The sequence below is a fragment of the Equus asinus genome, chromosome 4 (assembly GCF_041296235.1).
Source record: "Equus asinus isolate D_3611 breed Donkey chromosome 4, EquAss-T2T_v2, whole genome shotgun sequence".
NCBI lineage: Eukaryota > Metazoa > Chordata > Mammalia > Perissodactyla > Equidae > Equus > Equus asinus.
In genome coordinates this window covers 78,922,600-78,934,947 of record NC_091793.1, presented here as the reverse complement: position 1 = coordinate 78,934,947, position 12,348 = coordinate 78,922,600, and the positions used below count along the sequence as shown (strand labels likewise).

At 33.3% G+C, this 12,348-nt stretch overlaps 1 protein-coding gene across 8 annotated transcripts in view; it reads right to left on the bottom strand.

Moving 5' to 3' along the window:
• The window catches only part of CCNT2 (cyclin T2), a 39,902-nt gene that overhangs the window by 9,477 nt on the left and 18,077 nt on the right, over window positions 1-12,348 (bottom strand). For 2 of the 8 annotated variants that reach the window (XM_070507581.1, XM_070507582.1), the window contains exons 3-6: window positions 8,431-8,559; window positions 6,361-6,421; window positions 4,400-4,462; window positions 1,175-1,220 (exon numbers count right to left, since the gene is read on the bottom strand). In XM_070507581.1, the coding sequence (XP_070363682.1) occupies window positions 1,175-1,220; window positions 4,400-4,462; window positions 6,361-6,421; window positions 8,431-8,559 (299 nt within the window). Of the gene's footprint in view, window positions 1-855; window positions 1,221-1,340; window positions 1,549-4,399; window positions 4,463-6,360; window positions 6,422-8,430; window positions 8,560-10,720; window positions 11,163-11,714; window positions 11,857-12,348 lie in introns of those variants that run through there. The other 6 variants (XM_070507585.1, XM_070507584.1, XM_070507583.1 and 3 more) reach the window with 6 other exon arrangements.

Genomic DNA, 12,348 nt, shown 5'->3' with positions numbered 1-12,348 from the left:
AAGTAATTTCAACGTGACATTGAAATAAGGGATTCTACCACCTGATGTGGCTCCACAAACACCATTCTCAAGTAAGTCTAAGCGAATTGAACACTGATCTACATAAACCTGTCTTCTTTCCAGCAAAGCCACAGGGAAAACTTACCTTTTGCTGAACAGCTTCAAGGCCCAAAATGTTGCTAAATACTACAAAAAACACTACCCTTCTCCTTTCACCGTGTGCCAAAAACTGGGCATGTAACATGTCACAACTAGCTTTTTCTAACCAAAGTTTTTTAAGTGTGTTTTTGTTGATGTTCAGAATTCCTAGGGATAGAGGTTAAATCCCAACAACAGATATCTAAGAAAATATACTGGTATTTGCCAATTCAAAGTTTTTAATAAAACTTAACAGTGTCATAAGAAATTAAGAACCACGCAAAACTAGTTTGGTTCCCTCCTCCCCAGTGACCCAATTAAAAAACAAATCTAAATCATTAAAATATAATCAACACAGAACAGAATTCTATAACAGATATTAAAGGCTTTTAAAAGACTGCTCTTTCAGTTCAGTTTTAGGATTGGTGAAAATGTTTACTGATCACCATAAACTAATACCAGTTTTTCTTTACATAAACTGAAAAGAAAGTAAGTTTTTTCAAAGTAAAAATTGGACTTATGTAAATCCAGGCACTGATAGGACTTGACTACTTCCAATTTACTACTAGTGGGTATTATCTGGAAAAAAATCCCAAGTTATATAAATTTTATTTATTAAAAAAACTTTAATGATTATTTTAAAGTTTGGATCAAAAGTGAAATTTAAAAAACTGTCATTTAACTATAATTGTAAACTAGAAATAGCTTTATACTTACCAAGTTGCTCGAATTTCTACGTTAAGTTTAGCTCTTTGTAATCTTTAGCTGCTATTCAGGCTACCAATTTTAGACTTATGCACTCACAAATCGAGAATATGTCATCAGAAAGCACCACTACACTTCACATTGTGCATTTAACCCCTCTGTGCCAAAAGTCCCTTGTACAATACACCGCAAAGCAGACAGGAAGGTACCACCACAGTAGATGGTCCAGTCTCCTGTTGCAACAAGGGTAAGAGACACATTGAGGGGGCCCTGCATTAAAGGAAGCTATAGTGTGCTACAACAGTGCAATAAAGAGGGTCAGGATAACAACCTGTTGGTAGCCATGAAATAGGATGTCTGTGCCAAATCCTTGCTTGCTGTAAGAAAAGAAAAAAAAAACGAAGACAATACTATCAGCTTTAACATGCTAACATCAAAAAGTTCTCAACACAACAAAAACTTCAAAGATTTGTACACAAAAAGTAAATTTTACTTACTACTTACAAATATCACAAGAGCGCCATCATTTTCTATACTACTGAAAATCTTCAACAACATTCACTCAAATGTTTCTTGCTATCCCCCAAAGATCTGAGAAACAAGCCGATTTGCTTTTAGCTAGCCAGTTACAAGGGCTAAACTTGTTACTAAGTTAAGCATCTAGTCAGCTAAAAGTTGCAATAAAGCATTCTCCTGGATTTAAAAAAAAAAAGAAGAAGAAGAAGAAAAGATTTTGAAGTCTAATACAAAATACAAAGAGTTGCCTGCCAGACTTAATCCTCAGTCATCATATTTAATTTGGCTTAAGTACTTCCATCAAAAGAAAATAAAACAAAATCACCCCCACCCCCCAAACTCAGAGAGCACAAACTGCTGTTTTTCATCATGCTACTAAGCATCAACAGAGAATAAATAACCTAGAAATATCATAAGCGTGTTGATATAAGAATACTCCATTGTAATATTTTTTTAAAAATTACAGAATGCAATTAAAGACAACTTTAGAAAAGACAGAGGTACTCTAGGGGGAATCAGGATGCTTCAACACTGACTGGTCCCCGAGAGAAAAGCAATTTTTAACAACCAGCTTCTTAAGACACTGAAATTGAAAAGAGTCCCCCCGACTGGCTCCCTTCTTCTGCTTCTTATTCTTCCCAACAGGGATGCCTTTTCCAAATACATTCACAATCACTGACATACCTTTCCCCTCTGCTCACCTAGGATCAGTTCATCTCAACTCACCCCTCTCTAACAGGCCTCAAATTCCTTGCCCCCTCCTATTTTTATTTGTAGCACCTGTAATCCCTGCTGCCCCATGTGGATCATCAACATAAAGGTTTACAAAAGGGATTTGGGCTTAGCAGAGTTGTGCTAAGGAAGAGTGTCAAAGCATCAGATGTCTCGAAGGCAGTGTGACTTAAGTATGGCATTCTTTCCTGGTGGGGAGGGAAGGAGAAATCACAGAAGTGAAAGGTCCCTGTAAAAGGAAATTAGCCAATTCTGCAGCAAAGTAGCATAATATCAACTTTCTCATCTCCAGAGAGGGGGAAAAAAGGACTTTAAAGACACCAAATTTATTTACCCTGCCCCAAACAAAAGAATCAAAATACACAGAGACGAAAGTAAAAATAATTTTAAATTGCCATAGCAATTTTCACCTCAAAATATATCTAAATTCAATAATCTATTAACAGTCACTGTGCAACAGAGGAAGAACGTAGGGTAAATGTTCTTTTGTTAGCTTACTGTTGTAATAGAGCAAAGAAAAAAGGACACCAAACATGAAAGAATATTTTTTTAAATGGAGTGAGATGTAAACTATGGCTACCTGAAACGTTAGTTAGGCAAAATGAAATTAAACATAACTAAAATTTAAGAATTGCTTACATTTTAAACATTAACAACAAAAAATAAGATTTAAATATTTTGCTTTGGATGATATATCAAACTTGTAGTTTTTGTAAATGTTTAAAAATTTACCATTCAATTTTGCAAATTAATGGGCTTTACGTCTCTAGCTTCTTTAGATACATGAGAACATGCACAAAAAATATTAAACTTTGATAAAGAATTTAGAAGCTGACTCAAATTTCACAATAATATTAAGCTGAAAATCCAGTTTCATTAATATCTTCCTCCAACATCTTTCATTAGGCTTAATTCAAAGCAAATTATACGGCTCTCCATTATTCTGACAAAACAGCTTACTCTTTCAGGTTTTCAGGAAAATAAAACTACTCTAGAGCTTTTTTCCTCCTTAATTAAACACCTATACTACTTATCTATACAGTTCTATACTACACTGTAATACTGGGGATGAGAATGCGCTGTAATATATATTCATATAACCATGAACAACAGGAACCAAAATTAAATATGTTCTAGTTTACAAATGATAACGTGCTATTAGGATAAAAAAATATATAAGTGGGATTTTTAGAAGTTCAGTTGTTAACAATGACACTATGGTATCAGACAAGCGGTTTTGTTTTTTTTTTTTAAATGTAGCCATTAACATAATACAATCCTACCTAGGTATAAAATAGATTCAATTTAGAATGAATAAAATGCAAGAATATTTAGGTAAACACTAAAAAATAAAACAAGGCCTCCAAAAGTCTTACCCATTTTGTTTAGAATAAACCTAAAGAAGTCTGATGGTAAAAGACTGAAACTGCAAAATCATCATTTTCAAAAATAAAGTAACAGAAAAGGGCACACTAAAGGTTCCAAGTGGTTACTATCAGTACATAACACTTCAAATGTGAAACCGGAAAGCAGAAGTGAGTAGTAGTACAACATGCAACTGTGTAAAAAATATTTCTAGGGAATAAAACAGATACATAGGATTCATCAACAAGAGTAGAAAAATGTGTACCATATGCTTTACAACCAAGTAGTAAAACAAACAATACAAAAACTTTGTACTCTTGTTTATAAAGGCTTTAATAGGCACATCACATGCTGTCATCATGCTATGTAATTATTTCCATTACACACAAAAAGTAAACCATTTTTAGTAATGCTAAAGAACTCTGAAAAGTGTATTAATCAATTTTGTTCAAAATGAACATGGGCAAAACATTTCTAAAAATGACAAATCTGCTAAGAAAGGCACCTTTTATCTGAAAGATTTGAAGTTGGCCTCCAAATTCTTAAACTGTAATCAAACTTCTCAAGAAGTCAATCAAAGTTTGACATAAACCAGAAATTAATACTGTTTTCTGCACCTATGTGTTAATGGCCTACATCTTAAATATTAACTGAAATGGGACTGGCATAGCCCAATGGGGAGGTGGAGAGAGTCTTAATATTTGGAAGCCCTCTAAATTTTTAGTGAAATGAGACTCTCACTTAAAAGAAGCTAATTCACCAGGCAGAACCACACATAGAAGTAGATGAATAGGTAAATGAAGGACACAAAAATAATGCTGCAAAATAACATTTGTCCTATTTTAATAAAACTCAATGAAAGGCTAGGAGAACAAAGTAATATTCAAGTCAATTCTAGACCTTGAAAAGCATTAATAATTTAAAAGTTTCAAAGAACGCTTACCTCTTACTAACTGGGTACATTTCACCACATCTGTGTGTGGGTGTTCAATGGTGATCTCAAAACCTGAAATGAAAAGCACCTTTTTTCCCAATCACTTACCACTACAATACTTGCCTGAGAAATGCCGTTCAGCACACAACGATAAATGTGTAACACATTTTTCATCATTAGAAAAATACAAAGACAAGTTAGTTTCTCATCACTGACATGTTCATTATACCTCCAATGATGAGAAATAATTTCTTCTCAAAAATAATGTTCCCATTATAAAAAACTGATAAAGTTATTTGTAGACTGGGGGTAACACTTAAAGCTTGTCCCACAGTTTAAGCAGGGAATTCAACTATATAACACATTTAAAAAATGTATTCCAACTCCTTCTTTCAGAAAATGTTGAAAAGAATATTTTTCATAAATATAACCTTTGGGCCACAGTAGGAAAAATAACTTTTTAAATGATATAGTTAGCTTATAACTACATTTCCTTAATAATAAAGGTCTTACGACCTTCTAGTCCTCAAGATTCATTAAATCACTGTTTCTAAAACCAAAGATGAAATGTTGAAAAGCTTTCAAAGTTCAATCAACCCTTAGGTTTTTTTTTTAAAAAAAGTACAATTCATATCTAGTGCCTTCAGAAGCAGTAAATGAATACTATCCTAATAAACAGGTAATCTGGATTTATAAAGTTATTGTGCATTTATTTATATTTCTACTGTAATTAAACCTGCAAAATCATACTTCAATGAAACCATAGAGGTACAGGTTATAAATTCTAATGTTTGCCTTTAAATAACGGTATTAACTCTCCATGCTTAAGAATCTGTCATAAATATGATGAATATGACACAATAATTATATAATAAAACAATAGCTTTATATTATTTTAAAAAATATATAATTTTCCTTTTCAATCTTCATTACATAAATGTTTGTACATTTTCACATGTATATAATTTTATATAAAACAGTAACATGTTAAACCATTGGATTTGGAGGGAATAAGATTCTCACTTTCACTTTTGTATCTTTTTATATTATAAAAACTTCAAACAAGTCACTTTTGTAATAAAAAGAATCTGTCACGTGGGAAGCTATGATTATCACACTTCTAGTCAACATTTGGGAATGGAGTAATAAACAAAATAAAAATAACTACCATAGAAAATAATGATTATTTATGACACACTGTGTGGCAAATGGTTTTTTATACATTATCTTTCATCTTCAAATTCATGATGTTAAGGCAGACATTATGATTCCACCTTGCATATACAGAACGGAGGTACAAAAGGTAAAGGGAACTTTACCCAAGTTAACAAAGCAAATCAGAAGCCGACAGTATTAAACCCAGATCTCCACAAAGCCCATGTTCTTCCCACCACACCCCGCCAGGTTCTTCTAGAAATAATGTATGACCTTACATAAGTTATAACTTTCTTTGGCCTCAATTTCCTCATCAGTAAAGTAAAACATGAGATTAAGCTAGATTACTTAGCGTAAACCTTGAAGAAAATAAAATTTTTAGGAAAGGATCAACATTTAAATAACTACTATGTCACATTAAAAATGATGTGATAAATTTATTAAATACTGACTATAAGCTCTAAGAGAGCAAAGACCGCCATGTATGTTTATACACATTACAATCATATGCAAGAGCCCTAAAGGACCATTTCACTCTCCAATGCAAATACATAATGAAGCATAGTGTCTTAACTATCTGAAAACTTAAGAAATCACACTTAAGGCTATGTTTACCATTCAATTAAATTATGCCAAATGAAATTAAATTTTAAAAAAATGGTTTCCTTATAACCAAGCAATACTATTCTGGCCCCAAATTTTGTTTTAAAAGGAAACTTTCTTCAATGATAAAATTATTCCAGAGATCTTTTCCTTTATTTAGAGTAATACTTTGAATAAAACACACAAAAATAATATCTGACATACATACATACCTAGGGTTTGTAGCATTATGGTTTCAAGTAAAACCAGTTCTTGAGTCTGTTGAAGGTAAGCCTGTCAGGTAAAAAAAACAAAAAAACATTAAAATGCTTAAGATAAACATGACACTACTAGACCACAGGACCATTAAATCTCATGAGAATTACAGACTGATTACCAAAGAATCACAGTAGTTTGGAAATTTGAAATAAAATGAGGGTGCTAGAGAAAACTTATTTTCTGTGATAAGTCAAAATTGAATTACTTCTAATACAGGAAATGTAAACACAGCAAAAAACAACAGAAAAACCCCCTGAAGATAATAATATGAAAGGGCGTAGGTTAATCGAAAAAAGATCTCCAGTTTATAATGTAAAACTTTACCTAGGCATTGGCATTTCAAGACACGTTAAGGAGAGGAAGCACCAACCCAAGTGAAAACATCACACTCAAAACCGCCTTTAAAGGAAAGCCTTATCCACTCACTCTAGGATATTATTTCATGGAGTAATTCCTTGACAGCCACAGTAAATCAGTGAGTTATTTTTAGAATTAACTTCCTCTCTTCAAAAAAGATAAAGTCAAATCAAAACAAACCCTCAAATCTCTAGATTGAGAGAAAAATTTTAGATATAAAATGCCAAAATAATCTATCATACACCCATGGGGACATAAATAGAGGACCTTCTTCCAATTTCAGTAAATCATTTCCCTACTGCAGTTACCCTGGGAATAAAAGGGTAGGAAAAATCTTCCAGTCTCAATCTTAGATCATGACAATTGACTAAGGTGATAAGAAAACAACATTATCATACATAAATATTCATTTATGTAAGGATATATTACTAAACCCAGAGTGAAAGCACCTTCAATTTTATTTATGCTCCATTCTGAAAAGGTCACTGAGCTAATTTTTAAAACACAGATTTCTATTATTTGTACAATACCCTAAGAATTCACAAGAAATAATTCTGAATTTGTAAGTTAAAAGAAACTATAAGAGCTACCTTTGAATAATCAAACATTCTCTATTATTGAATGGTTACATTAATATTTTACTCCCTTAAAGCCAACATCTAGGATAAAACTTGTCATTAATAAAATCAGATATACTTAAGCGGGACCTTAAACTTGATCCAAATCAAACCAAATTAATGTAATCTGGGAGTTATTCAGTAATTACAAGTTCCTGATAAAGTAACTCATGTAAAATAAGAGTGCTAGAAAAATGATTTTAAAGGCCCAGAATTCTAGCTTCTGTTTTAAGATGTCAGAACATTTTTAAATGGTGCTGTCAAGTAAGGTCCATTAAAATGCTGAAAATGAACAAGCTGTTTGGAAACTGCGTTACTCTTCATGAAAATTAAAATATTTGGAAAATGCTGCTCATGAAAGCATGAAAATGCACTTTTATGTATCAGAAAGCTAAGTAGTAGTAGTACTGTTATCCACCGCATAATGACATTTTGGTCAACGATGGACTGCACATACAACAGTGGTACCATATAGCCTAGGTGTGTAGTAGGCTATGCCATCTAGGTTTGTGTAAGCACACTCTACGATGTTCACACAGTGATGAAATCGCCTAATGAGCATTTCTCAGAACGTATCCCCATTGTTAAGTCATGCATGACTGTATATATGCAGTCTCAATAAAGGAAAACTATGTTAAAAGACTAATTACTGGTCTAGAGGCAAATCTGGAGGTTTTTCTATTCCTTCAGTTGCTGACAATTTAGGAGTTAATTACCTTTAGTCTCAAATACGCCCAAACAATGGAGGTGACATGACTTCCCCTCTTACATATATCACAGGTTTACTGTGAGGATAAACAACAAAATGTGAAAGACTTGAAAAGAACCTTTGAATCAAAGCCTTCCGTGATTCAGAATGACACTCGAATTCATGAACACACATGAAATATGTTTCTGCCAGATTGCTTCTTGGTATTACACTCCTAACTGGTAAAAGAAATAAGCAGCATTTGGAAGGCAGCACTAATTGAATAATATTTTTATTAGGTCTAAATAATGAAAAGGTTTCCAATTTACAAAGATAAACCAAAAAACCCAGTTTTTACATACATCACATTTAGTATCCAGCAGTGGCTCTAGGGGATGAAGACAAGCATGTGCTACTTTGATAACATGTTCAAGTTTTCGAGCCTGTTCTTCCACTTTTGCAGCCAAAAATAATGCAGTAGGTGATATTATCTGCAGAAAAGATAAAAATTTGGTGATGTAAAAACAAATAAATTTCTGAAAAATCTTCTACTTTCTAAGGGGGGGGTGTGCAAGGAAGGAATGCAATATTAATAGTAAGAATTGCAAACTGGGTTATGATAAGATTGATATAAGAGTTTTAATAGTTATTCATTAAATAAAACTAGTTACCCTAGTTTCTAAAATCTCTGTTGCTTGTTTTGCAAGTAGAATACTAAAGGGAAAAAGGAAATAGACTCACACTTTAGCTAACTAAGTCAAAGTTTAAATAATATTAATGCACATTGTGGAGCTAAAGGAAAAAAAAGTCTCAAGCAAACTAATGAAGCCATAGCTTAAAGATGAAAAGTGGGTAAAGTATACCCAGATTTTCCCTCTTTTTGGGCCATTTTCTAGGGTTCTTTTAATCAATGACTCATCATGTGGCTAAGAGCTACACAATCTTGCTTAAGAGACAGCAAAAGGATCTGAGGCAAAACGAGAAGAGGCTTCTGAACATGAAACTGCTACCTAATAACTATTACTTCACTACAGCAATATTAAAAGTAGCTAAAAACCCAGGGAATAAACATGCAAGGTAAACGAGTAGAGTAGAAACTCTGCCAACTGGAGATCAAGAAATTAGCAATTTTTTTAAGATTTAGTAAGTTATGTTCTTGGGATAGAAGAACATAGCACTACAAAGACAGAGAAACATCAACTTTGAACTAATATTTACCCAAAAAGATAATAATAAACCAAATAATTGCTGACTCAGAAAACAGGCATACCTCAAACTCAAATAACATTCTAAGATAACATACAAGAAATTTGTCACAGTAAGATAATTTCTAAATGTCAAGATTCAGGTATAATGTTTTTAAAGAGATGAACATCTGAGTCTCACTATATCTTGGGGGTCATCAATCACTTTACAGAAACAATGCCAAGGGGGAAGAGGGAGAAAGAGGCATAAATCATACTACATGATTTGGGTAGTTAACATAAGATTTCTGATATACAGAAAGTAGATCCTTTCCTCTGAGAGCTTTTAAAATAACTTATAAATATCATTGCTGAGACATGAAATTTAATTACTGGATTCTGGATCTGAAAGAGACTTTCTCTAGTCCAACTGCATTTGCAGATGAGTTAAATGGAGTAAAAATGACTTCAAGAAGTTCTCTTCCTGCTGTACAAATCTTTAAAACAGACCTAAAATTAAGTGAGTTTGGCTCCAAACAACCAGAAACAATGTTACCTTGAAAGGACTGAATAATTTCAACTTGGACTTTCAACTTATTTCCATCTTTTAAAATTAAAATTACAACAAAAAAAAGATTTAAAAAATTGAGAACGCTCAAAAAAGCAACTTATTCTTAGTTTTCATAGATTTAGAGTAAACTGTTATTCTTTACAACAGATTTAATTAAGCAACATCCAAATTAGTTAATATTCTTTTAATAGCAGTCATGGGGGGGGTTGTTTTGAGAGGTAGAAAGTGTAAGGTAACTGAGAGTAGATAATTATTTCCTAACTCAGTTCTTTTCCCACATACTTAAAATTTCCAACCACTGCTACCTACTTTGTCTGTTTGATTAACTCTTTTTCTATTTAAAGGCTTAACTCAGAAGATCACCTCCTCCCAAGGTAAAATTCCCAAGTCAGATGAAATGCCCATTTTATTCAGTAGGAAACTGTGCATTCCTCTGTCATTGTACTCATATTGTATGCTGGTTTATTTTCTCTGTCCCATCAGTCTAGAAGCAGCTTGAAACAGAGACTGAGTTATTCATTTATGTTCCCATTATCCAGCATTGTGCAGCTGCTGTTCAATATATTTCCTGAATGAATGACATGTGGATAATCCATATTTAAACATAAAGGCATCAATACTAAATTCAAAGTATTCCAAATGCCACAATAAAAACTTAAGAGCTAATACCAAGGTAAGGAATGCAAGAAACACTAAGCTAAATAAAATGAAGATACTCTCAGTTTCCCATGGTCTCTCATTTATTATCTCATTCATGTCTAGAAGGGGAATGGCTAAGCCAGCTTTCAAATTTATCAGAGTAAAGCAATAGAGGCTCAAGTCAAAAGTCAAATCAGACTGAACGTATTAATACTCTAACTTTCTTCCTAACTCCACATGATCCAGAATTTCTCTTACTTGTCTAACAGGCACTTTTAAAATCTCCAATGAGTTTTTCTCGGTAAAATCTCATAGGATTCCCAGTCACAGCTCCATCCTCTTCAGACTTTTTGCAAGCCTCAATATCAAGAAGTACTTCCAGACCCCAAGCTTTTCTCCTTAAAGATAGTCTCAATGGAAATGAAGTAGGCATACTAGTGAACGATTCTAAAGTTCTAGAAATAATTAAAAAAATTAAGTATTCAGGGAGCTAAGCAATAATCTTCAGGGTAGATTCCTGGTTTATTTACCCACACTCCTCAAAGAAGTCTTTCTGTTCCCTCTAAATAGGGCTCAATTCTCATCCTCCTCCAGTGCAACACTAATTATACCCAACACTCTTCCAAAGTTCCTGGTGAAATCCACTAACTCCATTCACATTTCCTCCTCTACAGCCTGCAAACATTTTACTCCATCAGGGCTGTAAAAACAAAACAAAACAAAATACCTTTTTAGATAAATACTTTGTGAATATCCACGTGAAGCTTTAATTTTAAGAATGACTAAGGAAGGCAATCAAACTAGGTACTACTGCTTTTTGTATGGAAAGCTGATTCTGTTGTGTGGTTTGTCAAAAGGAAAAGAACTCCAAAAGCTTTAAGTAATGGCAATATTACTAGTTGGTTTGTAGCTCTTAAAGGTGAGCATGCTTTTCAAGGCAACAAACATTCATTAGCACATGTAAACTTGGTTCAAAGTCAAAGAATTTATACCAGTATTGGAGTAGATACTTGGTTGGTTCAAGTGAACAAACAATTACAACTGAGATTCAGTCCACTGGGAACAGAGACCACGCACTATCCGTCTTTGTGTTCTGGTACCTAGTTTAATAAACTTTCTCTAATTACTATAAATAAAGGGAAGAAAAATAGATTTTTAAACAGTGTTCAGAGTTTCTCACTCTAGTAGATGTACAACTATTTCAAGGGAATATTACATTCTCAAAACAAGATAAATTTCTACAAGAATATACCATATAAATCACGGAGAGGGGGAGGCAGAGGTGATGAACACAGCTGTAGCACAGTAGTCAGACTGCCTCAGTGGAATCCTGGCTCTGTTATCTGACTAGCCTAGGCAAATTACTTACTCTCTTTGTGGCTCAGTTTCTGCATCTGTAAAATGGGAGAAATAGTATCTGCTTATACAGTTGTGGTGAGGATTAAATGAATCAATATACGTAATGCACTTAGAATAGTGCCCCATAGTAATATGACTCAATACTATCATTAACATGTTGAAAAATTAAACAACAATGGTATATTGTTAGTGTCAATCTTAAATTTAACAAGTGATGTAACACTTTTTAAAATTCCCTTCTTTCTTGCTCACCTTCTTCCTTTCACGGTTAAACTCAATTCTTTAAAGGTTCCACTGTAGTCCTAACTAAGCAGATTCAAACACTGAAATTATGATACTTGATATTACTTCAATGATTACACCCATATTCCTCTCTTCTTTTCGCCCTCCAGCTGTTTTCACCCCTTTCTCCTTTTCTATTCTTTTATACGTTTCCATTTCTAGCTCTTAATCTGACTCCCTTCCTTCTCCATTTTTTCTCCCCCTGCCCATTCCTGGCCGCTGTCTCCCCTTTCTGCTCAAGATGC